Here is a 27903-nt window from a genome sequence, read left to right as displayed (position 1 = left end):
TGCAGATGACACTAAGATCGGAGATGTTGTGGACAGTGAGGAAGGTTTTCAAAACTTACAGAGTGATCTGGACCAGCTAGAAAAATGGGCGATGGAATTTAATGCAGACAAGTGGGAGTTGTTGCATTTTGGAAGGACAAACCAGGAAAGGATGTACACAGTAAATGGTCGGACACTGAGGGGTGCAGAAGAAAAGAGGGATTTGGGAAACGGATACGTAATTCCTGAAAGTGGCGTCACAGATGGACAGGGTTGTAAAGAGAGCTTTAGGCATATTGGCCTTCGTAATTCAAAGTGTTGAGTACTGGAGTTGGGATGTGATGGTAAAGTTGTATAAGACATTGGTGAGGCCAAATTTGGAGAATTGTCTGCAGTTTTGCTCACCAAACTACAGGAAAGAGATCAATAAAATAGAAAGAGTGCAGAGAAGATTTACTTGGATGTTGCCTGGACTTCAGGAACTGAGTTACAGGGAAAGGTTAAACAGGTTAGGACTTTATTCCCTGGAGCGGAGAAGAATGAGGGGAGATTTGATCGAGGTATTTAAAATTATGAGGGGATAGACAGTAAATGTAGATAGACTTTTTCCACTGAGGGTGGGTAAGATTCAAACCAGAGGACATGGGTTAAGGGTGAAAGGGGAAAAGTCTAGGGGGAACATGACGGAACGTCTTCACAAAGAGAGGGATGGAGGTGTGGAATGAGCTGCCAGCTGAATTGGTGAATGTGGGCTTCATTTTAACATTTAAGAGGAATTTGGACAGGAACCTGGATGGGAGAAGGATGAAGGGTACAGACTGGGTGCAGGTCAGTGGAAATAGGCAGAATAATGGTTCAGCGCAGACTAGAGGAGCCGAGGTGGCCTGTTTCTGTCCTCTCATATTCTATGTTCTAATGTTTGTTCTGTGATGCTGCTGTGAAGTTCGTGACTGGTTCATGATAATAAATTCCAATTCTGAAACAAGATCTAACACACACTGAAAAGCAGTTTCAATGAGGAATCTTTATTGTAAAACAAAATTGTGCAGGTGAGGCTTTTAGTCAGAAACATCTCATCATAAATATTAAAAATAACTTAATAAATTAATAATTAATACATTCTCTAACTCCCCCCCCCCAGAGTCCCAGTGCCCTGATCCAGGTTTTCCCTTCCATGCTTGGTTTCCCCCATGGAGAGGTCAGATTGCACCACCGGCCAAGGTGAGCCAGTGCTGACTGGGCTAATGATCATGACTGCAGGTGGTACAAGTCAGCGTTGGGCACATGATCTGCTGGATACACTTGATCTTGTGTTTATGTTACCCTGTACGACCAATCTGAGCATTTTGTCCACAGAAAAGATAAAAACAATGCCGAAAAATACCGAAACAAAGCGAGCACTTGTGGAGAAGCAGCTGCTGGTATGTGACCTCCGCAAGCTCTCGGGGAGTGCCGTCGCCTCCAGGTCACTAGGTTCCCTGTCTTGGGAAGAGGATCACTTGGGGGGGAGGGGAGTGGGGGGTGAAAGTGGAGGAAGCAAATGTGATTGGAATGTGCTGCACAGATGATATTCTCGGTGAATTCACAGATCTGATCTGGTTCCTGGCAGAGTCCAAGGTACAAAAGCAAAGACAGAAAGAGAATAATGGAAGCAAACTCCTCGACGCGACTCTCACACAAGGGAGGCACCTGTGAACTCCACGGTGAGGTGAGTTTAACTTGCAGACTATCACTTTTCTAATGTAGGGATACAGCCACCCCAAAGGAGTGGTGTTGGGGTGCAAGGAATTACCTTCACCCTCACGTGAATGACACAATCCAACGAGCATGGCCTCACTGGATTCGCATTCCTTCAATAGACTGTACACAGCAAGATCCTAGAGATCATGGGTGCATTGGGTGACTGACGTTGGTAGCTGGTGGAAGGGGCTGGGTGTGACCTGATCTGGAGCAGAGCCATTTCATGGGAAATGAAGCCAGGAGCCACTGGATCCTCTCTAAGGGTCAGGCAAAGTGCCTCAGAAGGGATTATGGTGGGGTGGGAAGAGGGTGAGATGGTGGTACATGGCTGTATTGAATGGTGGAGCTGTTTGGTAGGGCCAGGAGGCCTGTCCTAATCTTCCTACGGTGACCAGAAGGAGTGGGAAAAGTGGTACTATTGCATTCATAATGCTTTTGATTTCAACAGAGGGCTCATGATAAAGGAGGACTAGAAATGTTTTGACATTTATCTTGGGAGACATGAGTTTCACAGCATTTCCTGATCACTCGGGGCGGGGCATTTGTGAAGTCCCAAGTCTGTGTGATGACCCAAATCCTAACTGCACAAGCTCCAGGAGAACCTACTGAAGTCGCTGATTGAGGTTTTGCACAAAGGATGTTGGGGGTCATTTCAAAGCTGAGGAGATGGGGGTCTTGTTACCCTGGAGACTGGCAGAGAAGTGGGTGCTTCAAAGCAATAGTTTCGGCAGCCTCTCTTTGGCTGGTTCTATTGTAAAATGCTTAATGGCAGGCTGCTAATTGGTTTGGGTTTGGCTTAGCGTGACTTTATTCCTTGACGCATCTCCAGCTCGATTCCGTCAGGCACTCAGAACCTCTGGCCGGACACAGACACAAGCGACAGGGACCAAGAGTTTCTCCACATGGAAAGTGATCTTGTTGCCGGGTGACGACTTCTTCTTCAGGACAAGCATCTCCTGCTTGACCAGACGGGTGTTCAGACCTGGATCTTTGAAACCTCGACTGTTGAAGCAGTGTGTGCTCACGCACTGCGCCTTGAAGATGGAAGAAGGGTAGCGGTTGGCGTCCTTGTCCTCCCTGCAAGAGGAGCCACAGGTAAAACGTCACAATGTCTGCCTTCACTTGGGTGATGCTCCACCTAATCCCCTGTCCTAAAACGGGCTGCGCTTGTGTTCTGTAGGGGATGGGAATGAGGAACACCTTGGACACCCAGAGCTCGATGCAGGAGGTCAGTGGAATGATAATGGAGAGGGTTTGACAGAGAGAGTGATGAATAGCCCATAGTGACATGGTGAGGCACAAAGGTCCTGTAGGGACGGGGGCCAGGAGAGATGGGGTGCTGGCAGTGATGGAGGACACGACGGAAATCCCAAATCAAGGATGACGACCTATTTGTCGTAAAAACACAGAAATGCCCGAGGAACTCAGTAGGTCTCGCAGGATGCATTGGAGGTAAGGATATCTTCTTTTCTTTGGCTTGGCTTCGCAGACGAAGATTTATGGAGGGGGTAAAAAGTCCACGTCAGCTGCAGGCTCGGACAATCGTACAGCCAGATGGCACACTTACAGCCCCTTCCGGCCCACGAGCCCATGCCGCCCAAATGGCCAAATCCACCTGCAACCCCTGTATGTTTTGGAAGAGTGGACAGAAACTGGAGCATCGGGAAGAAACCCACGCAGACTTGGGGAGAATGTAGAAACTCCTTACAGGTGATAAATATTCACAGTTATCCTTGTGCAGAGAACAGTGACTTGACTGCAATGGTGCTGGCAGTCCTTGTGTGCTGTGGGTCAGTCCCTGATCAGTGTGATGGAGTGAAGTGTGTTGGAGCCCACGGTGGAGATGGTGAGTTGTTACTGATTGCAGAGGTGGGGGGGCTTAGTTGGCTCTGGGTGGGAGGGGAGAGTGGAAGAGAAGGGAGAGTGGTGCGAGGGAAACTTACTTGTACGTCCACGGGGACAGAGAGCGGTTTCTGAACGAAGCGTCATGGACGTGCCTGCTGTGCATGTGGAAGTCAGCAAGCAGCTGTAAGTCTCCCAGCTCCAGCATGTATTTCGGGGTCCGCCGCAGGCGCGGTTGTCCCACCTTTCTGCCACTCCTCCCTGTTGCTGCGACGGCAGCATCTGTCAGGGCAGCGACCAGCAGGAAGACCAGTCCAGCAGAGACCTGGAATAAACCACAGGGGGAGATAATGCACCCATTCAGCCAGCTGTGGAATTATTCAGCCACGCCACAGGCACGGGCTGCTGGCAGTGTGCCTCTGTCCTCCTCCCTGCCAGAGGGTGCAGGGAGCAGCCTTTCAGAATAATCTAGTTTCTCTGCAATTTGGAGCCCATCATTTCTTCAACGGTCTCCCCTCCTTGCATGCAGCCGCCTTTCTCATGGAAGTTTGGCACACTTTGAGGGACCCAGCCAGGGCTATCTCCTGGAATGCTTTGTATCGAGTCCCTCTTCTCGACCTCCAGAGGATTTTCAAGGATTTCCTTTGATCCCATAAGATGTAGGAGCAGAAATAGGCCATCCAGCCCATTGCATCTGCCCTGCTCTTTAATCATGAGCTGATCCATTTTCCCACTGCCCGGCCTTCTCCCCATAACCTTTAATGCCCTGGCTCATCAAGAACCTGTCAATCTCTGCCTTAAATGCACTCAATGACCCAGCCTCCACAACCACCTGTGACAACAAATTCCACAGATTCCCTGTCCTCTGGTGGGTGCCCTTCAATCGTGAAATTGTGCCCTATTGTCCTAGACTCTCCCACCATGGGAAGCAACCTTTCCACGTGGTTCAAGTAAACCTTGATGAAGGGCTCAAGCCCGAAATGCTGGACCTGTATTTTTACCTTTGCTATATAAAGGACACTTTTTAACCTGGTGGCTTTTCCAGCTTTGTATTTTTACCTTCGACATCTACTCTGTTCCACGCCTTTCAACACTCAAAATGTTTCATTGGGATCCCCCTCATTCTCCTAATTCCAATGAGTCCAGGCCAAGAGCTGTCAAACGCTCCTGATATGACAACCCTTTCATTCCTGGAATCATCCTTGTGAACTTCCTCTGAACCCTCTCCAACGTCAGCACATCCTTTCTTAAATGAGGAGCCCCAAACTGCTCACAATCTCCACGTGAGGCCTCACCTGGGCCTCATAAACCCCAACATCACATCCCTGCTCTTAGATTCTATTCCTCTCGAAATCCCATTCCAATTGTGGTCAGTATCATAGTATTGAAAGAAACATAACATCTTTATTATCAAGCTTTATCCAGGATGCTGTCTCTGTCTCTCTGAACTGATCCTGCTACGTTACTCTCTCCCTCTAAGGGAGATCTTCCCCCTCTCCCTGAAGGCTGCATTACATCTCACGGTTGGTGGAGCTTGGTTCTGAGAGGGCTTTGGTGGTGGACTTACTGGGCTACCTTCGCAGGTCTGCAAGGCATGGTTCAGCATTGGTGAGCACAACACTGCTTTACATTGCAACGCTGGTGAAACTGTTTTCACTTGAAGCCCTTTGTGGTGAGAAGTGTATTCGTTATACAAGGCCACATCCATAGGCATTCACAGCTAATGATATTCAGGCCCACTGGCACAGACCCCTGAGAAAGGGATGGCTAAGCACTCACTTCACAAGACCACTTTTCTATCTATTCCATAACATAACATAACAATTACAGCACGGAAACAGGCCATTTGGCCCTTCTAGTCCGCACCGAACCAAACACCCCTTTCTAGTCCCACCTCCCTGCACAATGCCCATAACCCTCCATCTTCTTCTCATCCATAGACCTGTCCAACCTTTTCTTAAATAATACAATTGACTCCGCCGCCACTATTTCTCCCGGAAGCTCATTCCACACGGCTACCACTCTCTGAGTAAAGAAGTTCCCCCTCATGTTACCTCTAAACCTCTGCCCCTTAATTCTTAACTCTTGTCCTCTTGTCCACTGACCTACACCCAGTCCAGATCCCTCCATCCCCACCCAGTCCAGATCCCTCCATCCCCACCCAGTCCAGATCCCTCCATCCCCACCCAGTCCAGATCCCTCCATCCCCACCCAGTCCAGATCCCTCCATCACCACTTCAGCTGGGAGATCATTTGGCACTCCCACCACATTGTGTGGAGAAGTTCCCTCCAAATGTTCTCCTTAAGAATGTTGCCTTTCACCCTGAACCCATGTCCTCTAGTTCTTGTTTCACCCAGCCTCAGTCGAAAAACCTGTGGGCATTTACGATGTGTGCGCCCCTCGCCGTCTGCAGCCCTTTGCTGGCACAAATGATCCTCATCCAACACAGCTGATGCCACCATCCACAAATAGTCTTTGGAAGTTGAATTGCAGGGTATCCAAGCAAATTCAAGTCTTGCTCTTTCTTTGACCAGGAGTCAACCCTGCAACGGTCCCAGAGACTCTGATGGCCGCTGGACCGCCTAAATTTGTAAATACCACTCAGCACTGTTCCACACCTTCTCCCCCCCCCCCCCCCCCCCCACCAAATTTAAGTGGTCTAGCGGCCATCAGAGTCTCTGGGACGGTTGCAGGGTTGGCTCCTGGTCAAAGAAAGAGCAACTCTCGTGTGGGCGGTAATGCCCAAACATCTCCATTTCTGACTTAATTCATGGTGCACTCTGCACACACTTTCCTTCCTTGTCTCGAAGACCCTTTTACTCACCATTTGTCTCATCTTGGAAAGCATCTTGGAGCCTTGTGTGCTCTTCTGGGTCGCCTGAAGCAGGTTTTCTTCGAGCTGGGCTGTGTCTGCTCTGAGCTCTGCCTTGAATCTGCTTGTTTGAGCACTTACTGCACCCTCTTATATAGAGGCCAGCATCCTTGTGGCTTGCTGCAGGTACTGGTAGTTACTGGAGGGGTTTCTATTCTAGCACGTCACATGGAAAATGATATCACCAAGATGCTGAGTCAGAGGGCGAAGGCCCAGAGAGTCTCAAACTCATGGACCACCTTCCTCTTTCTAACAATTCATCTGAAAACCACATCTAACCTAGTTAACAAAGGATTTAACCGATGACCTGCATTGGGTGCTAATCGCTGTCTCTGCAATGTTCGTGATGAGTTGCTCACTTCGGGGAGGGTGGGCCACTGGGGTGCAGCCCATTGCTTGTAGGGACCAACAATGGCCACGGAGACACAGGGTCCTTGGGTCAAGAGGGTACCTGGGTCACACTCAGCTCAAATCTCCTGATTCCCTGCCCTCAATAAGAAGATGAGGGAAAACCAGTTCTTGTGGAGGAACATGTTCACTCCCACCAAGACCACCCGTAAATTGTAGGAACAGCGCCTGATTTATCGTCTGCAACCCTCCAGCCACACGCTCGGCATTAACATCAACTTCTCCGATTTCCGCTAACCTGCTCTCCTTTCCCCCTCTCTTCCCTTCCCTGTCAGCTCTCCACCCCTTCCCTCTCCATTCACTGAGCCATCCCTCCTCCCCCTGCTTGCTGCTGTGCTCCTCCCTCCCTTCCTCCATTTTCCACCTGTTAACTCCTGCCTTCGGGACCGTGCTCCTCCTCGTACCCCTCACCACCATTTTGTTTGGGCACCTGCCGACACTTTTCCCTACCTTAATGAAGGGCTCAAGCCTGAAACAATGTTAATGGTGAATGTTTGTCTGCCTTGCAGCAGATTAAAGGTAATGTTATGTAATATTACATTTCTGTTTAATTACATGATGATAAATAGTATCTGATCTGATGTAATCAGTCAACGTTTCATCAAAACCCCATCCTCAAGGATTAATGAAGGGCCCAGAGACTGAGAAGAGCGGCACGGATGACGTTGGGGTTGTAGGTTAATTGGGTGGGATGGACTCGTGGGCAAAAAGGGCCTGTTACCGTGCTGTATGTCAAAATTAAATTTAAATTGAGTGACCGTTCTGACCTGTGAAACCTGCCTGACTTGTTGAATCCTCCAGCAATTCTTTGTCTGCTCAAGAGTCTTGCATCTGTGTTACTTGGTGCTCTCCTCGTTGGTTCAGGCTGGTTTGAAAAGATGCCCTGCTTTCTGTGTTGCTTTCAATCCTTCCACATCCCTTTGTTGAGTGAGTTTTGTGGGGTACTTGTAAATTCCTAGAGTTTTTCAAAATATGGGTAAATCAAAACCTCTCTGGCAAGAGGTTTTGGGTGGCACGGTTAGGGCAACACCTTTACAGCATCAGTAATCAGGTCGGGGGTTTGAATCCCACCCTGTCTGTAAGGAGTTGGTACTTTTCCCCCCTGTCTGTGTGGGTTTTCCCTGGGGCTCTGGTTCCCTCCCACTGTTCAAAACGTACAGGGCGTTGTAGATTAATTGGGTGGCACGGGGTCATTGGCCAAAAGGGCCTGTAACCATGCTGTATTTATAAATTTAAATTGCAAAATTAAAATTAAATTTAAAAAAATTAAATTAAGAGAGGGGCAACTCCTTATTGCAATCTCAAGGACAAAGACTTTATTAATTGTAATATTGAGCTATTTATGGCTCAGCTAGTGGAGCTGCAAGCTCATGTTCAGTACTGACCACTGGCACTGTCTGTGCAGAGTTTGCACCCCTCCCTTGGATGGTGTGGATTTCCTCTGAGGTCTCCGATTTGCTCCCACATTCCATAGAGCCTGAGCCCTTCTTCAGGGAAGAAGCAGAATGAGCCAGAAGCAGGAAATGTCAGACTAGAGACAGTGCGGCTGGGGGAGGAATCCAGCCCGCACAAGGGGTTCACTGGATGTGATCAGGGGACGAGGTGAGTATTGATCACCTCTGTGTGAAAGGAGGCTGGGAAAAGAGAGAGAGAGCTAGGGGAAGAAGTGAGGGGTAGGGGGTTTGATGAAAGCTAGATCGTGTTATATGGCGAGCTCTCCACTGGCCACCATGACAGAGGTGCACCAAAGAAAAGGTACAAGGACTGCCTAAAGAAATCTCTTGGTGCCTGCCACATTGACCACTGCCAGTGGGCTGATATCGCCTCAAACCGTGCATCTTGGCACCTCACAGTTTGGCGGGCAGCAACCTCCTTTGAAGAAGACCGCAGAGCCCACCTCACTGACAAAAGGCAAAGGAGGAAAAACCCAACACCCAACCCCAACCCACCAATTTTCCCCTGCAACCGTGTCTGCCTGTCCCGCATCGGACTTGTCAGCCACACACGAGCCTGCAGCTGACGTGGACTTTTTACCCCCTCCATAAATCTTCGTCCGCGAAGCCAAGCCAAAGAAGAAGAGAGGTCAATGTTAATTCCAATCAGAAAATGAGGTGCTGTTCCTCCATTTGCGGGTGGTCCCAGTCAAGCAGTGCACAAGACCATGGACATATGTGTCAGCAAGTGAATGGGGTGGGGAATTGAAATGGGTGGCCACTGGGAGATCCACGCTATTGCGGTGGACAGAGCTGAGATGCTCAGTGTCCTCTGTACTGAATATCCTAACCAAAGGAAGCCGCCATGCCAAACATCTTCACCACCCTGTCTACTGGTGTCACCATATTCAGGGATCTCTGCACCTGTACCCTCCCACCTCCATTGTACATCTCCCTAAGGGCCTGACCATTGACTCTGTTAGTCCTGCCCTGGTTCACATTCCCAAAATGCAACACCTCACATTTGTCCGAGTTAAATTTCATCCATTATTCTTTGGTCCACTCTCCAGTTCACCTGGACCCTGCTGTAATCTTGAACAACCTTCCTCTCTGACAGTGATACCAGTCAGGAACTGGGGGTGGAGGAGGTGGAACAAAATGGCAGCGCTGCCGCTGGTACCTCCTGTGGGGTCCAACCACCCAATCCAACTGCCATCAGCGCTGCCACTGGTACCTCCTGCGGGGTCCAACCACCCAATCCGACTGCCTTCAGCGCTGCCGCTGGTACCTCCTGCGGGGTCCAACCACCCAATCCAACTGCCATCAGCGCTGCCACTGGTACCTCCTGCGGGGTCCAACCACCCAATCCAACTGCCATCAGCGCTGCCGCTGGTACCTCCTGTGGGGTCCAACCACCCAATCCAACTGCCATCAGCGCTGCCACTGGTACCTCCTGCGGGGTCCAACCACCCAATCCAACTGCCATCAGCGCTGCCGCTGGTACCTCCTGGGGGGTCCAACCACCCAATCCAACTGCCATCAGCGCTGCCGCTGGTACCTCCTGTGGGGTCCAACCACCCAATCCAACTGCCATCAGCGCTGCCGCTGGTACCTCCTGTGGGGTCCAACCACCCAATCCAACTGCCATCAGCGCTGCCGCTGGTACCTCCTGTGGGGTCCAACCACCCAATCCAACTGCCATCAGCGCTGCCGCTGGTACCTCCTGTGGGGTCCAACCACCCAATCCAACTGCCATCAGCGCTGCCGCTGGTTCCTCCTGTGGGGTCCAACCACCCAATCCAACTGCCATCAGCGCTGCCACTGGTACCTCCTGCGGGGTCCAACCACCCAATCCGACTGCCATCAGCGCTGCCACTGGTACCTCCTGCGGGGTCCAACCACCCAATCCGACTGCCATCAGCGCTGCCGCTGGTACCTCCTGTGGGGTCCAACCACCCAATCCAACTGCCATCAGCGCTGCCACTGGTACCTCCTGTGGGGTCCAACCACCCAATCCAACAGCCATCAGCGCTGCCACTGGTACCTCCTGCGGGGTCCAACCACCCAATCCAACTGCCATCAGCGCTGCCACTGGTACCTCCTGCGGGGTCCAACCACCCAATCCAACTGCCTTCAGCGCTGCCGCTGGTACCTCCTGCGGGGTCCAACCACCCAATCCAACTGCCTTCAGCGCTGCCACTGGTACCTCCTGCGGGGTCCAACCACCCAATCCAACTGCCATCAGCGCTGCCACTGGTACCTCCTGCGGGGTCCAACCACCCAATCCAACTGCCTTCAGCGCTGCCACTGGTACCTGCTGCGGGGTCCAACCACCCAATCCAACTGCCTTCAGCGCTGCCGCTGGTACCTCCTGTGGGGTCCAACCACCCAATCCAACTGCCTTCAGCGCTGCCGCTGGTACCTCCTGCGGGGTCCAACCACCCAATCCAACTGCCATCAGCGCTGCCGCTGGTACCTCCTGCGGGGTCCAACCACCCAATCCAACTGCCATCCGCGCTGCCGCTGGTACCTCCTGTGGGGTCCAACCACCCAATCCGACTGCCTTCAGCGCTGCCGCTGGTACCTCCTACGGGGTCCAGCCACCCAATCCGACTGCCTTCATCGCTGCCGCTGGTACCTCCTGCGGGGTCCAGCCACCCAATCCAACTGCCATCAGCGCTGCCGCTGGTACCTCCTGTGGGGTCCAACCACCCAATCCAACTGCCATCAGCGCTGCCGCTGGTACCTCCTGTGGGGTCCAACCACCCAATCCAACTGCCATCAGCGCTGCCACTGGTACCTCCTGCGGGGTCCAACCACCCAATCCAACTGCCATCAGCGCTGCCACTGGTACCTCCTGCGGGGTCCAACCACCCAATCCAACTGCCATCAGCGCTGCCACTGGTACCTCCTGCGGGGTCCAACCACCCAATCCAACTGCCTTCAGCGCTGCCGCTGGTACCTCCTGCGGGGTCCAACCACCCAATCCAACTGCCATCAGCGCTGCCACTGGTACCTCCTGCGGGGTCCAACCACCCAATCCAACTGCCTTCAGCGCTGCCACTGGTACCTCCTGCGGGGTCCAACCACCCAATCCAACTGCCTTCAGCGCTGCCGCTGGTACCTCCTGTGGGGTCCAACCACCCAATCCAACTGCCTTCAGCGCTGCCGCTGGTACCTCCTGCGGGGTCCAACCACCCAATCCAACTGCCATCAGCGCTGCCGCTGGTACCTCCTGCGGGGTCCAACCACCCAATCCAACTGCCATCCGCGCTGCCGCTGGTACCTCCTGTGGGGTCCAACCACCCAATCCGACTGCCTTCAGCGCTGCCGCTGGTACCTCCTGTGGGGTCCAGCCACCCAATCCGACTGCCTTCAGCGCTGCCGCTGGTACCTCCTGCGGGGTCCAGCCACCCAATCCGACTGCCTTCATCGCTGCCGCTGGTACCTCCTGCGGGGTCCAGCCACCCAATCCAACTGCCATCAGCGCTGCCGCTGGTACCTCCTGTGGGGTCCAACCACCCAATCCAACTGCCATCAGCGCTGCCGCTGGTACCTCCTGTGGGGTCCAACCACCCAATCCAACTGCCATCAGCGCTGCCACTGGTACCTCCTGCGGGGTCCAACCACCCAATCCAACTGCCATCAGCGCTGCCACTGGTACCTCCTGTGTGGTCCAACCACCCAATCCGACTGCCTTCAGCGCTGCCGCTGGTACCTCCTGCGGGGTCCAACCACCCAATCCAACTGCCATCAGCGCTGCCGCTGGTACCTCCTGCGGGGTCCAACCACCCAATCCAACTGCCATCCGCGCTGCCGCTGGTACCTCCTGTGGGGTCCAACCACCCAATCCGACTGCCTTCAGCGCTGCCGCTGGTACCTCCTGCGGGGTCCAGCCACCCAATCCGACTGCCTTCAGCGCTGCCGCTGGTACCTCCTGCGGGGTCCAGCCACCCAATCCAACTGCCATCAGCGCTGCCGCTGGTACCTCCTGTGGGGTCCAACCACCCAATCCAACTGCCATCAGCGCTGCCACTGGTACCTCCTGTGGGGTCCAACCACCCAATCCGACTGCCATCAGCGCTGCCACTGGTACCTCCTGTGGGGTCCAACCACCCAATCCGACTGCCTTCAGCGCTGCCGCTGGTACCTCCTGTGGGGTCCAACCACCCAATCCAACTGCCATCAGCGCTGCCACTGGTACCTCCTGTGGGGTCCAACCACCCAATCCGACTGCCATCAGCGCTGCCACTGGTACCTCCTGTGGGGTCCAACCACCCAATCCGACTGCCTTCAGCGCTGCCGCTGGTACCTCCTGTGGGGTCCAACCACCCAATCCAACTGCCATCAGCGCTGCCGCTGGTACCTCCTGTGGGGTCCAACCACCCAATCCAACTGCCATCAGCGCTGCCGCTGGTACCTCCTGTGGGGTCCAACCACCCAATCCGACTGCCATCAGCGCTGCCGCTGGTACCTCCTGCGGGGTCCAGCCACCCAATCTGACTGCCATCAGCGCTGCCGCTGGTACCTCCTGTGGGGTCCAACCACCCAATCCGACTGCCATCAACTCCACACAGGGTTTAAACGGCCCGTTAAAGGTACCGACAGTGGTTATATTTAAAATCCCGCAACCATAGATGCCTGCGATCAACAGCAGCCACGAGGGGTTGCAGATAGCGGGGAGGAGACGACCTACAGGACAGTGGCGGTGGACTAGTGAGGATCAGCTGCAGGACACATAGGAGACGGGTTGTTGGTGAGTCTTGGAGTGGAACCCACGCAGGTTGCGGGCTGCTGGAGACTGGCTCAAAATTGGCTGATGGGGTATCAGGTATTGGAACCAAGATGTGATAGGGGGTCGAGGGCGCTGAGGTTCTAATCTGAAGGTCAGGGTGCCAATGGTTGGACTGGACTCTATTCAGCTGCGAGGGTTGGAGGTGAATCTACAGACGCGCAGTGACTCTGTGGGGTGGGGGTGGAGTGGGGGGGACTCATTTTGCTTCTTTCTTTAACTGTATGAGGTGTGGTAGAAGTGCGACTTGCACTCCGCTCAGACCTAGCAAAACCTGGTCATTTCCTTGACATCTTCAATGGAGTAGGGCAGATTGCGGACCTTGACAAAATGAGCCATGCGGGTAACCCCTGGATGGCAGAGCTCATTATACAGAGACCGCAGTTGGCCAGTGTGTGCAGTTCCCTCTGGATAAGGCATCTGGAGGGTCATTACGGGCTCCTGGCCGATGGGCAATGTAATAATTGGAGGTGGAGAGCTCGATCCTCCATCTAGAAATCTTGTCATTTTTGATTTTTCCCCTCTGGACATTATTAAACATGAATGTGACCGAGCGCTGGTCAGTGAGGAGTGTAAATTTCCTACCAGTCAGGTCGTGTCTCCTGTGCTTCTACAACGGCCTGAGCCTCCTTTTCTACAGATGGGTTCCGGAGCTCGTGGCCTGTAATGTCCGAGTGGGGGAAAAAAAATGCAACCGCCTGCCCGCTTGGTTGAGGGTAGCGGCCAGGGCTATGTCTGAAGCATTGCTTTTCACCTGGAAAGGTTCATTGTCATCCACCACATGCATGGTGGCTTTTGCTATGTAGTTCTGGAGGTAGTTAAAAGCTGTTTAGGAGGAAAGTAGTGGATTTTAGGAAAAGGGCGAACATTATCAGCGTATTAAGGGATCAAATGGGTGTAATATGACCCAAGGCATCTCTTCAAAACCTTTGTGGTCCTAGGAGCGGGGAGCTCTAACAGGAATCCTATTGGGATCAGGGCCAATTATGTCATTCTCCACCACGTAGCCAAGGAGAGCCAGACGTTTTGTCCTGAATATGCACTTGCTAGAGTTATAAGTGAGGTTCAGGGATTTTGCCTCATGGTCTTCCAATGTATGGCCAGAGATGGTGATGTTGTTGAGGGAGGGGGAGGTAGCCTTCAACCCATACTCAACCATCCACCATTCTATCCACCTGCCTGTTATGAAAACTGAAAGGGACCCTCTGGAATTGATAGAGATGACCGTTAGCATCAGATTCCAAATATATATGGATGGTCCTTGGAACGGATTGGCAGCTGGTGATTAGCAGCTTTCAGGTCAATGGTTGAATACACCCGATACTGTGCTATATCATTCACCGTGTCTGAAATTTGAGGGAGGGGGTTATGCATCTAGGAGCGAGTACCAATTCATAGTTTGGCTATAGTCAATTACTACCCTTGATTTGTTTTCCCCTTTTACCACGACCACTTGCACTCTCCACGAGCTGGTGCCGGGTTCGATGATACCTTCGTCGAGCAGACGTTGTGTCTCAGACTATATGAAATCTTGGTCAGCTGTGCTGTACATCCTGCTCTCAGTAGCAATAGGTTTGCAGTCTGGAGACAGATTTGGGAAGAGGGGAGGTGGATTGATATTCAGTGTGGAGAGGCTGCATGTGGGTTCCGACTTTAGAGGCCCTCCGTTCCGAACCGTTATGGGAGAGAGGGGACCAGAATACTCCAAAGTCACACTTTTAAGAAGGAAATTAGTAAGTCAAAAAGAAGGTATGAGGTGTCAATAGCTGATGAGGTAAAAGTGAATCCTAAGAGTTTTTACAGATAAGTGAATAATAAAAGGAGGGTTAAGGATAGAATAGGACGGCTGGAAAATGAGAGCGGTGAACTGTGCGAAGAACCGTATCAGCTGGGAGAGATATAAAACGATTTTTTTCTCATTTGTGTTCACGAAAGAAAAGGACATTGGACGATGTGAGATAAGTGAGGCAAATGGCTTAGTTATGGAAAAGATAGGGATTAGTAAAGAGAGGAATTTGGAGCTTTGAGGATCAATAAAAGTTGGTAAGTCTCCTAGTCTTGATGGGATTTTCCCCAGGACATTAAGGGAGGTCAGGGAGCAAATAGCGGAGCCACTGTCAGTGGCTTTTCAACGATCACTGGAGGAGGGTGTGGTGCCGCGGGATTGGAGGGTTGCTAATGTAGTTCCGTGGTTTAAAAAGGCACAAGGTGTTGGCCAAATAATTATAGCCCTGTAAACTTGACTTCAGAGGTAGGGAAAGTTATGGAAGGTATTCTTAGAGATGGTATGTATAAATATCTAGATAAGCAGGGATTGATCAGGAGCACCCAGCATGGGTTTGTGAAGGGGAAGTTATGTTTGGCGAACCTTGTGGAGTTTTTCGAAGAAGTGACAAGGAAGGTGGATGAAGGTAGGGCAGTAGATGTTGTCTATCCGGATTTTAGCAAAGCTTTTGATAAGGTTCCAGATGAAAGGTTAGTAAGGAAGGTTCAGTCACTAGAGATTAATAGAGAAATAGTAAGATGGATTCAGGGGTGGCTGAAGGAGCAACAGCAGAGGGTCATAATGGACAACTGTCTGTCAGGATGGAAGCCTGTGACGAGCGACGTGCCTCAAGGATCGGTACTTGGTCCCCTGTTGTTCATAATTTATATTAATGATTTGGATGATGGGGAGGTTAACTGGGTAAGTAAATACACAGACAATACGAAAATAGGGGGAGTGGTGGATAGCGAGGAAGGTTTTCAGGGATTACAGAGGGATTTGGTTGGTCTGGAGAGTTGGGCTGAAAGATGGCAGATGGAATTTAATGTAGAGAAGTGTGAGGTGCTTCATTTCAGCAAAAATAATCCAAATAGGACATATGTAGTAAAGGGGAGGACATTGGGGAATGCACAAGAACAAAGAGATCTTGGAGTTATGGTGCAGTGTTCCTTGAAGGTGGATTCCCATGTTGACAGGGTGGTTAAGAAGGCATTTGGTATGTTAGTCTTTATAAATCATAGCATAGAGTATAGGAGCTGGGAAGTGATGCTACGAATGTTTAAGGCGTTGGTGAGGCCAGGTTTGGAGTATTGTGTTCAGTTCTGGTCTCCAAATTATAGGAAGGATATAGATAAGGTGGAGAGGGTGTAGAGAGAAGATTTACAAGGATGTTGCCTGACTTAAAATACCTAGAGTACAGAGAAAGATTGAAGAGGTTAGGACTTTATTCCTTGAAATGTAGATGGTTGAGAGGGGATTTGATAGAGGTGTTTAAAATTATGAAGGGAATAGATAGACTAGATACAAGTAGACTCTTCCCCCTGAGAGCAGAGGAGGTTGAAACAAGAGGACACAAGTTGAGGTTTGGAGGGAGAGGTGCATGGCAAGATGGCATTAGGTGAAGACGTGGGAGCTCATCTCCCCTCAGCTGGAAAGTTTAAAGCCCGATTTTAATGTCTGAAAACTTTCTGAAAACTCTGCTTATGGATATGAGAAGAAAACCGGTTAAAAGAGGTAAAGTTCAACAATCAAAAAAACTGCACTTTAGAGAGTTGGAAGATTCTGAAAAACTTGGCCTTATTGAAAATTTGGAGCTTCGACATCAACTGCACATGGAGCCGAAGACTCAACGATCCCTATCAGCGAAACTGGCTATAGCGGCGGCATCCTCTGCACGCGGATCGACGCAAGATGGTGCTGCCGCAGCATCCTTGATGTCACTTCGCAAAGTGCATGGTGTGCGCGAGTCTGCTGCACGAAGCGCGTCAGATAGAGTGGTTGAGCGCAGGGCAGTCGGAGGGCGCGATGCGTCGCCTGCGGCAGCATCTTTAGTGCAGCACGCAGGCAACGTGATGGGGGCGACTTACCAGCGGTCCATCATCGCTGCTGGGACTCGTGCAGCAGTGTGCGCGCACAAAACCCTGGAGTGAGTGAGGGCTGCGGGGGCTGCTGCTCAACGTCAAGCTGAGGAATTCAACTCGTCATTGAGTGGGAAGCAGACCGACAGCCAGCTTATGGAAGTTAGTTTAACACAGGAAGAAATGGAAGAGGAGCTGGAACATTGGAGGAGAAAGACAGTCAACTTTTAATAGCTGCAGGCAAAGTAGAAGGTACTCCTCCAACTTGGAAATTACCTTCACCTTATAAATCTCACAGTACAATAAGCTCTACTCCTGCTTCTGGTGTGATGGTAATGTTAGAAACAATAACTAAGCAGAATGAGAGTTTGATGGCGTATGTGTCCACCAGTTTTCAAAATGTTGATTAATAACGTTGATATTAGACTTGAAATTACTGGCATGTCTGGTGAGATTGCTTCTATGAAGGTGGATGTCAATAAGTGTCTGACAGCAGTGGATATGGTTGAAAATAAAATTAAAAATGTAGAAAACCAAGTGGATCAAGTTGAAGGAGTGCTGGCTGGATGGCAAATTGAGAAGAATTTTTTACAGAAGATGATTCATTAGAAAATCAAAGTCAGCGAAATAATATAAAAACAGTGGAGTTGCCAGAGGGTTTTGAGGGAACAAATCCTACAAAATTTTTTAAAGATTGGATTGTTGAAATATTTAGTCCAGAATATTTTCCAGAGGGTTTGGAGATAGAGAGGGCGCATTGTGCATTAAGGAAAAAACCATTACCGGGTCAACCGCTTCGGCCAGTTTTGGTGACGTGTTTGAAGTATCCAGACAATTAGATGATTTTACGTGCTGCAGTTCTACAACCATGAATGGTAATCCAAACTAGTAAAGTATTTTTTATGCAGATTTGAATCAAGCAGTTGTTATGAGACGGAAGGAGTTTAATGCTGCTAAAGCAGTTTTATGGAAGAAAGGATATAAATCTACTTTTAGATACCCAGCAATTGTAAAAATATATATTGGCAGTATGAATCTCAATTTTTTGAAAATCCACAGACTGGATTGACCTTTGCTAAATGTTTACCAGATTCTAAGTTGACACAGTATTTTTCCTCAAAACCGTTGGTGGTTTTGAACAAAACTGGAAATGGGAAAAGTGAAAAGCACCTTTTAATAAGGGGAGGGGGGCTACTGCTTTGCAGGTGTTTTGGGGGATTGGGGTTTTTTTTTGTAGTTGGTTCAGGGGGGTTTTTTGTAGTTGGTTAAGGGTTTTTTTTTGAGCCAATTGTGAGAGATTGGGTGCCACTGTGTAAGTAGTAATGAATAGTTTGAATTTTGCAACTTTAATGTTAAGGGTTTAAATCATCCAATAAAAAGGAAATGTGTGTTAGATTATATTAAGAAGTTAAAAGTAGATATTTCATTTCTGCAGGAAATTTATTTGACAGAAAAAGAACATTTGAAACTGAAAAGGAAGGGACTGGGTAGGTCATGTAATTTCTTCTTCATTTAAATCTAAAGCTAGAGGGGTGGCGATTTTGGTAAACAAAAAATATATATTTTACTTTGGATTTTTTTTGACAATGCTGGAAGAATGTTAATAGTTAATTGTAAGATTTTTTTCTGAAAGTTGGACATTAATGAATGTTTATGCACCAAATGGAGATGATCAAGCCTTTATTTCTGATGTATTTTTACATTTGAATCAGGCAAATGGAAATGTATTAGTAGGAGGAGATTTTAATTGCTGTTTGGATCCTTTGTTGAATAAATCTCCCAAAATTGTTAAAAGAACTAAAATGGCAAAAAGACTGCTTGAGATGATGAAGGATTTAAATTTAGTCGAAATTTAGAGGAAGTTAAATCCAACTGAGAAAGATTATTCCTTTTATTCAGCACGACACAATTCTTTTCCTAGAATAGATTTATTTTTGATTTCTGCGCATTTGCAAGGTAGATTTAATTTTGCAGAATATAAAAGTAGATTATTGTCAGATCATTTGCTATTGTTAAGTTAAATGTTTAGGTATTGAAGTAACCGAGACAGCTTATCGTTGGAGGTTTAATGAAATGTTATTGAAGAGACCAGATTTTATTAAGTATATGAGAGATCAAATTATTTTTTATTTACAAATGAATAATAATTCAGTTCAGAGTAAATTTATTTTGTGGGATGCCTTAAAAGTATATTTGAGGGGACAAATTATTAGCAAAGATTTTTTAAAAACAGTATTTATTAGAAAGTTTAAATTTGGAAAAGGGATTGAAAGCTTGGAGAAAAAAATTAAAAAAATTATGCTATAATAATTTACAAACATATAAATATGAAAAAATGATTTTGAGGTCTAGACAACGTTATTATGGGAGAAAGAGCGCTTAAAGTTTTGGAATGGCAACTTAAAACTGAGCAAGTATCTAGGACAATTAATGCTATTAGGAAGAACGGAGAGATTACTTATAACCGAGAAGAATTTAATGATTTGTTATTTCCATTATATAAAGATGTTTTGAAACAAGCAACTGAAACTGGTGTATTTCCAGAATCTTTCTTGAGAGCATTGATTACAGTTATACCTAAAAAAGATAGAGATCCTTTAAAAATGTCGTCTTATAGACCGATATCATTGGTAAATGTTGATTATAAATTAGTGGCAAAAGTTTTAGCCAATAGGTTAGCAAATTATTTGCCAAAATTGGTACATATTGATCAAGTAGGTTTTGCTAAAGGTAGATATTCAGCAGATAATATAGTTAAATTGATTTCATTAATTAATGTTGCAAAACAGCAAAATAATCAACCAATGGTTGTATCTTTGAATGCTGAGAAGGCATTTGATCGAGTGGAATGGAAGTTTTTGTTTAGTATGAAAATATTTAATTTTGGTCTGTTTTTTAGAGGTTGGGTTAAGGCTTTATATGCGGGACCTACAGCAAGGGTACTGACTAATGGTCAGATCTCAAAATCTTTTAATTTCTCTCATTCTACAGGACAAGGTTGCCCCCTCTCACCTGCTTTGTTTGCTTTAGTGATAGAACTTTTAGCTTAGGCTGTTCGACAAGATTTTAGTATAAGGGGAATTAAAGTGAGAAAAAATGAATATAAAATTAGTTTATTTGCAGATTTAACTAGTCCAAAAACTTCATTAAAGTCATTATGAGATTTGTTGAATAAATATGATAAATTGTCGGGATATAAAGTTGATTGGGAAAAGAGTGAGATTTTATCAATAGCTGAAGAAGATTATATGGACTGTAGACAAATTACTAAATTTAAATGGTCAAATAAATTTAAATATTTTGGGGTAGTTGTAAAAAAAATTATCAGGAATTATATGATTTGAATTATGAACTCTTTTTAAATAAGGTTAAAAATGATTTTGACTTTAATGGGAAGAGTGAATTGTATAAAGATGAATATTTATCCTCAAGTACAATATCTTTTTCAATCTATCCTGTGTATAGTTCGAAAAATTTTTTTTAAGGAAATAAATAGTTATCAGATTATTTTTATGGAAAGGTAAATTATCAAGGGTTTCTTTACAAAAATTGATTTGGCGTTATGAGTTAGGTGGTTTGCAATTACCATGTTTTTATAATTATTATGCGGTGGCTCAGTTGAAGTTTATTTGATATTGATATTGTTATTTGATATTGACCAATCTCCTAGGTGGGCAAAGATAGAGATGGATCAGATTATGGAAAATAATATTACTCATTTTATTTATAAATGGAATCCTAAATTGTTACAAGAATTCAAATTACCTTGTATCTTAGATTTTGTACTTTAAATGAATGGGGGGGAGGTAGGGAGGGTGGGATGGGAGGAGGGAGGGGGGGGTAGAAAATGATACTGTATATATTTGAAAAGTAAAATGTATGTATCTTGGTCAATGTGGTTTATGGTGTGAAAAATAAAAAATTTAAAAAAAAAAGAATTCAAATTACCTGTTCTGGGACATATAATGAATATTTGGTATAATCAAGATTTAAGTATAGGTTCTAAAGTCTCTATAAGATCTCCACTGTATCAGAATAAATTAATTCCTTTTTCATTATATAATCACTATTTGAAAGATTGGGAAATGAAAGGAATAGTTAATGTTATAGATTGTTTTGAAGCAGGGAAGTTTTGTTCATTTAAAAGGTTACAGGAAAGATATGGTATTACGTCAAATTCTTTCTTTGTTTATTATCAGCTTGAGATTTCTTAAAGAAGAATTATGGACAGGAAATCATTTTAATTACTAATTATTAAATTATTAATAATTATTTAATTATTAGTTGCAGTTCAAGTTGAAACAGGTTTTATTTCTGACATGTATAAGTTGTTGCAGGAGAAAATGGAAAAAGTAGATTTATATAAAGTTAAAGAAAAATGGGAAAATGATTTAAATATTGTTTTGACATGGGAAGAATGGTCTAGAATGTGTGTTGATAGGTGTTACCAAATTAATTAATGTGAGATACAGTATAGTTAATTATAATTTTTTACATCAATTATATTTCACCCCTGAGAAATTGAAAAGATATGGGTTTAGTTTAACAGATTTATGTTTTAGATGTAGAGAGCAGAGGGTACATTTGTACATTCAGTTTGGTCCTGGAAGAAAGTTAAGTATTTTTGGAAGTTATAAAATTTTTGAGAGATTTGTTCAAAATGGATATTCAAATAGATCCTAAGTTGTGTTTATTGAATTATGCTAATGTTCCATTTGTAAATTCACAAATTTGTAAACCGTATTTAGCCTTTTTAAGACTAGGGTTAGCAGTAGCGAGAAAGTGTATAGCAGTTACATGGAAAAATGAAGTACAATTAAGTTTCCGTAGATGGCATAATGAGAATAGCCAGAAGTCGTGGTTCATGTGGGGACAAATTACTTAGTTAGAAGTGGGGATGAGGTCCTGAAACAGGATGATGTGGAATTAGGTAGGAAGTTAAAAAACAGGACCTCCAAGGTAGTAATCTCTGGATTGCTGCCCGTGCCACGCGTTAGTGAGGGTAGAAATAGGAGGATGTGGAGGATGAATGCGTGGCTAAAGAGATGGTGCAGGGGGCAAGGGATAAGATTTCTGGATCATTGGGATCTCTTCTGGTGAAGGTCGGACCTGTACAAGAGGGACGGACTCCACTTGAACGGGAGGGGGACCAATGTGCTGGCAAGTAGATTTGCTAGAGCTGTGGGGGTAGGTTTAAACTAGTTTGGCAGGGGGATGGGGAACAGAGGGTGAGAGCAGTGTCAAGGGAGTATGGCTACCTAGCTAGGAATAAAAAAGATAAGAAAGGTAGAATGGAGATTAGGGTAGAAGGTAAAAAAGAGAATGTATGTGAGGGTCATTCTCTGAGATGCATATATTTTAATGCAAGAAGCATAGTGAACAAGGTAGATGAGCTGAGAGCATGGATAGATACTTGGGGTCACGATATTGTGGCAATTAGTGAGACCTGGCTACAGGAGGGGCAGGACTGGCAACTTAATGTTCCGGGATACATTTGTTTTAGATGTGATAGATCAGGGGGTAAAAAAGGAGGAGGAGTTGCTCTGCTTGTTAGGGAGGACATTACTGCCGTGAGGTGGCAGGATGGTATGGAGGGATCGACCAGTGAGGCTGTTTGGGTGGAATTGAGGGGTGGAGGAGTCAAGAGAGTGCTAATAGGGGTGTATTACAGACCACCAAATGGGCCAAGGGAATTAGAGGAACAAATTTGTAGGGAGATAATGTATATGTGTGAAAATCATAGGGTAGTGATCATGGGAGATTTTAACTTCCCACACATTGATTGGAAACCCACACGGTTAGAGGGCTGGATGGGCTGGAGTTCGTTAAATGTGTTCAGGATTGTTTTCTAAATCAGTTAGTAGAAGAACCGACTCGGGATGGTGTAATACTGGATCTCCTGTTAGGGAACGAGCTAGGTCAGGTAGCGGACATTAATGTTGGAGAACCAATTGGGTCCAGTGACCATAATTCTGTTAGTTTTAGGGTAGTTTTAAGGAGGAGCAAGGAGAGGCCTAAAGTTGAGGTTCTGGATTAGAAAAGAGCAAATTTCGTAGGAATAAGAAGGGATTTGGGGAGTATTGAGTGGGACAGGATATTTTCAGGTAAGGATGTTAATGAAAAATGGAGGATATTCAAAAAAGAAATTTTGAGGGTACAGAGTAGTTATGTCCCAGTCTGGATCAAAGGAAAGGCTGGAAGTCATAGGGAGGCTTGGTTTTCGAGGAATATTGGAAATTTGGTTAGGAGAGAAAGGGAGGTGTACAAGAGGTATAAAGAGCAGAGAGCTGAGAAGTTGAAGGAGGACTACGAGGAGTGTAGAAGGAATCTTAAGAAAGAAATTAGAAAGGCCAAAAAAAGGCATGAAGAGGCCTTGGCTGACAGAGTAGAAATAAATCCAAAGGGTTTGTATAAGTACATTAAAAGTAAAAGATTAGTGAGGGATAAAATTGGACCCCTTGTAGATAGCGAGGGTAGGCTGAGTGAGAAGTCTGAGGAAATGGTGGAAATTTTGAATGATTTCTTTGCCTCGGTATTCACTAGGGAAAAAAATGTTGAACCAGTTGAAGTAAAGAAAAATAGTGGGGAGGTCATGAAGCATATAAGGATAACCGAGGAGGTAGTGATGGCTGTGTTAAAAAAGATAAAGGTGGATAAATCTCCCGGACTGGACAAAATATTCCCTAGGACACTCAGGGAGGCTAGTGGACAGTTAGTGGGGCCATTAACAGAGATATTTAGGATGTCACTGGCCACGGGGGTGGTACCAAAGGATTGGAGGGTAGCGCATGTGGTTCCTCTGTTTAAGAAAGGGTCCAAATGCAAACTTGGGAATTATAGGCCTGTAAGTCTGACGCCTGTGGTGCGCAAGTTGATGGAAAGTGTTCTGAGGGATGCTATTTACAAATTTTTGGAGGTTCAAGGATTGATAGGGAGTAATCAGCATGGTTTTGTCAGGGGTAGATCATGCTTGACAAACCTGATTGAGTTCTTCGAGGGGGTTACAAAAAAGGTTGATGAAGGGAAAGCTGTGGATGTTGTCTATTTGGACTTTAGTAAAGCTTTTGACAAAGTTCCCCACAGGAGGTTAGGAAAAAAGGTGGAGGCATTAGGTATAAATAAGGAGGTAGTGAAATGGATTCAGCAGTGGTTGGATGGAAGGTGTCAGAGAGGAGTGGTAGAAAATTGTTTGTCCAATTGGAGGCCGATGACTAGTGGAGTTCCTCAGGGCTCGGTCCTGGGTCCACTATTATTTGTTATATATGTTAACGATCTGGATGTAGGGGTGGAGAATTGGATAAGCAAGTTTGCGGATGACACAAAGATTGGTGCTGTTGTGGACAGTGAGGTAGATTACCGTAGATTAAAAGGTGATTTAGGAAGGCTGGAGGTGTGGGCTGAGAAATGGCTGATGGAATTTAATACAGATAAATGTGAGGAGCTGCATTTTGGAAAGGCAAATTTAAATAGGTCATATACATTGAATGGTAGACAATTGAGGAGTGCAGAGCAACAAAGGGATTTAGGAGTTATGGTAAATAGTACCCTCAAGGCTGATACTCAGGTAGATGGTGTGGTGAAGAAGGCATTTGGAATGTTGGCCTTCATAAATCGGAGTATTGAATTCAAGAGTAGGGAGGTTATGATGAAATTGTACAAGGCATTGGTGAGGCCAAATTTGGAGTACTGTGTACAGTTTTGGTCACCAAATTATAGGAAAGATATAAACAAAATAGAGAGAGTGCAGAGAAGGTTCACGAGAATGTTGACAGGATTTCAGGGTCTGAGTTCCAGGGAAAGGTTGTGCAGACTGGGGCATTTTTCCTCTGGAGCATAGAAGATTGAGAGGGGACTTGATAGAGGTGTTTAAGATTTTAAAAGGGACAGACAGAGTAAATGTGGATAGGCTTTTTCAATTAAGAGTGGGGGAGATTCAAACTAGAGGACATGGTTTAAGATTGAAGGGGGAAAATTATAAGGGAAACATGAGGGGAAATTTCTTTACGCAAAGGGTGGTGGGGATGTGGAATGAGCTTCCGGCAGACGTGGTCGAGGCGGGATCATTGGTTACATTTAAGGAAAGACTGGATCGTTACATGGATAGGAGGGGACTAGAGGGGTATGGACCGGGTGCTGGTCAGTGGGAGTAGGAGGGTGGGGATTTGCTACGGCATGGACTAGTAGAGCCGAACTGGCCTGTTCTGTGCTGTAAGTGGTTATATGGTTATAATTGCAGTCTTGTTTATATTTAGAAAAAATAACATATAACGTAAGGAATAACTATTTCTTTCTTTATTGATATGTGGGGTTGATATTTTAAATCTTTCTTCTTTCTTTGGCTTGGCTTCGCGGACGAAGATTTATGGAGGGGGTAAAAAGTCCACGTCAGCTGCAGGCTCGTTTGTGGCTGACCAGTCCGATGCGGGACAGGCAGACACGATTGCAGCGGTTGCAAGGGAAAATTGGTTGGTTGGGGTTGGGTGTTGGGTTTTTCCTCCTTTGCCTTTTGTCAGTGAGGTGGGCTCTGCGGTCTTCTTCAAAGGAGGCTGCTGCCCGCCAAACTGTGTGGCGCCAAGATGCACGGTTTGAGGCGTTATCAGCCCACTGGCGGTGGTCAATGTGGCAGGCACCAAGAGATTTCTTTAGGCAGTCCTTGTACCTTTTCTTTGGTGCACCTCTGTCACGGTGGCCAGTGGAGAGCTCGCCATATAATACGATCTTGGGAAGGCGATGGTCCTCCATTCTGGAGACGTGACCCATCCAGCGCAGCTGGATCTTCAGCACTGGTGGTTTCACTGCGCGTCATGGATGAGCTCTTCTGCTTCGGTGGCCGACCCCTTTGTGTTGGCGGTGAGACCGTTACTGGTTGTGACAAGTCTAAGTGTGCTGGTTTGAGGCAGCCCAACATGAAAGGTTCCTCTCTGCCCCCAATGTCAAGAGTGAAAGTGGAGGCATTTCTCTGAAGTACTTTGTAGGGTCCCTAGAGGGGTGAGAGGGGTGACGCTAGAGGGGTGGCCTGTGTCTGCCCCTGCAAATGAACACTTAGTCGCAGGTGTTGTGTCGGCACTCACATAATTCAGACTCAGAGATGTGATGCTTTCTCATCCTTTACTTCTATTAGACTAACGTGGCTACTGACACACAGGGTTTTTTGTGTGTGTATATATATATATATGGAAGGGTGGCATCATGATGTCCAGCAGAGGGCAGGTTGGTACCCAACACTCTTTCTCTCCCCCCCCCACATGCGGTAAATCCTGACTGGACCGCTTCGAACTAATATGATTACATTGGGCCCAGGACTACAAATGAGAATTAGAATACATCTCACGAGTAATTATAATTATAAAAGGGAAAGTATTTAGTAATCAGGCACATAGTCCTTAAAGCGTTCAGGTGGTCTTCTTTCTCTTTGGTACTGCCTCGGCATGGTTTGTTGTGCCAGTCTTTGCTCAGGAGAGTAGATAGTCGGGTCAGTGGCGACTGGCCGCCTTCACTGACCTCTGTTACTGGACTGCTTAGCTCCATGACCATCTCTGCCCAACCCCCCTTCACTCAGCCTGAGGGGTGGGGTATTCGAGCCAGGCCGCAGCAGGTCTGATTCCACCTCCTCCAGTTCATGAGGCAGTTCATAGACCTTAGTGTCAGTCAATGCTCATAATTGGTCAATGTGTCGCTTCCACAATCTGTCCCCCACTAAAACAGAGTATAAGCAGGGGCTCACAATTTTTGTAAAATTACTCCTACTACCCATGGGTCTTTATATTGTCTATCATCTTGTTCCAGAACACTCTCGCCCACTCCCAATCTTCTTGGTGAAGTTTGTGGTGATGCTATTTTTTTTGCATTCGGAGACCCAGATCTTGATGAACTGTGGATCATCTGGTCCGCTGGTTGCGGTCAAACATTAATTCTGCTGGGCTGCTTTTTGTGGTAGAATGCGGCGTGTTTCTGTACCCCAAAAGGAAATCTGGGATTTTGTGTGTCCAGGAGGCATTTAGAAGTTTCATGGTTTTCACTGGTTTTTTGAAAATGTTCTGCCTCCCATTAGGGTGCGGACAAAATATGTCTAATATTGTTGTCACGCATTAATGTTTTAAAATATTCTGATGTAAATTGAGGCCCATTGTCCGGAACTAATTCAAGAGACAATCTGAAAGTGGCAAAGATAGCTCGGAGACAGTCAATTGTGGGATTTGCTTTAGTGTTTTTCATCTGTGAAACTACTGGGCATTTGGAGTGTGTGACCACAGCTATTAGGAAAGTCTCACCCATGAATGGTCCAGCAAAGTCTACATGAATCCGATGCCAGGGTTGGGATGGCCATTTCCATGGGTTAGCTTGGGCTTGCGGCATTTTTGGCTGCATTGACTGACGTACTTTGCATTTTCTTACTGTTATTTCAATGGCTCTGTCTATGTAGGGCCACCGGACATGCATCCAGGCCAGTGCCTTCATTTGTACCATTCCCAGATGGTTGTGGTGTAGTTCTGATAACAGGCTAATTTGCCATTTGGTTGGAATAATTGTATGGGTACCCCATACTAAACATCCTCCTTCAAGGCAGCGTGCATTGTAAGGTTTTAGATCTTCTGGAATGACTTCAGATTCAGGCCACCCATTTAAGTGTGAAGTATAGGATCTTGCTTCATGTTGCCTCTTTTCGGGTTTCCTTTCCGATCATCTGGGCTGTAATGGGCAGTTGTTCTTGGTTGATGGCGGCTGCCTCCACTGTCCATTTAATCATTTCTTCTCGTTGTTCTGTCTCGGCTAACGACAGGGGTGATAAGGCACCTGCGTGGCTGTTGAGTGTTCCTGGTTTATGTTTTAAGCCGCTGGTAGCATGGGCCATCTTTGAATTCTGGCCGCAGCTAATACTGGTCGACCTTTGTGTGGCCCCAGGATTAAACTTGTTGTCTGTGATCAGGGGGAATTTTCTTTACTCCAAAAATGATTGCCAATCCTTCTCGTTCTAGTTGGGCGTAATTACGTT

At 46.7% G+C, this 27903-nt stretch overlaps 2 protein-coding genes across 2 annotated transcripts in view; one reads left to right on the top strand and one right to left on the bottom strand.

The window, feature by feature from the left end:
• Positions 1 to 1028: 1028 nt before the first annotated feature.
• On the bottom strand, positions 1029 to 6441 carry LOC138760280 (interleukin-17A-like). Its single transcript, XM_069930642.1, has 3 exons — positions 6387 to 6441; positions 3663 to 3886; positions 1029 to 2796 (listed from the first exon to the last, which is right to left on the bottom strand). The coding sequence occupies exons 1-3, from the start codon at positions 6408 to 6410 to the stop codon at positions 2559 to 2561; spliced, it is 486 nt and encodes a 161-aa protein (XP_069786743.1). The 5' UTR covers positions 6411 to 6441; the 3' UTR covers positions 1029 to 2558.
• The window catches only part of LOC138760279 (uncharacterized), a 154535-nt gene continuing 127825 nt past the window's right edge, over positions 1194 to 27903 (top strand). Inside the window, exons 1-2 of the mRNA XM_069930641.1 lie at positions 1194 to 1400; positions 1589 to 1687. Coding sequence (XP_069786742.1) covers positions 1224 to 1400; positions 1589 to 1687 — 276 coding nt within the window. The 5' untranslated portion in view covers positions 1194 to 1223. The remainder of the gene's footprint in view (positions 1401 to 1588; positions 1688 to 27903) is intronic.

The sequence above is a fragment of the Narcine bancroftii genome, chromosome 4, assembly GCF_036971445.1.
Source record: "Narcine bancroftii isolate sNarBan1 chromosome 4, sNarBan1.hap1, whole genome shotgun sequence".
In the NCBI taxonomy this organism is placed as follows: domain Eukaryota; kingdom Metazoa; phylum Chordata; class Chondrichthyes; order Torpediniformes; family Narcinidae; genus Narcine; species Narcine bancroftii.
Note: the sequence above shows the minus strand (reverse complement) of the source record. Positions and strands in the feature narration are given on the sequence as shown.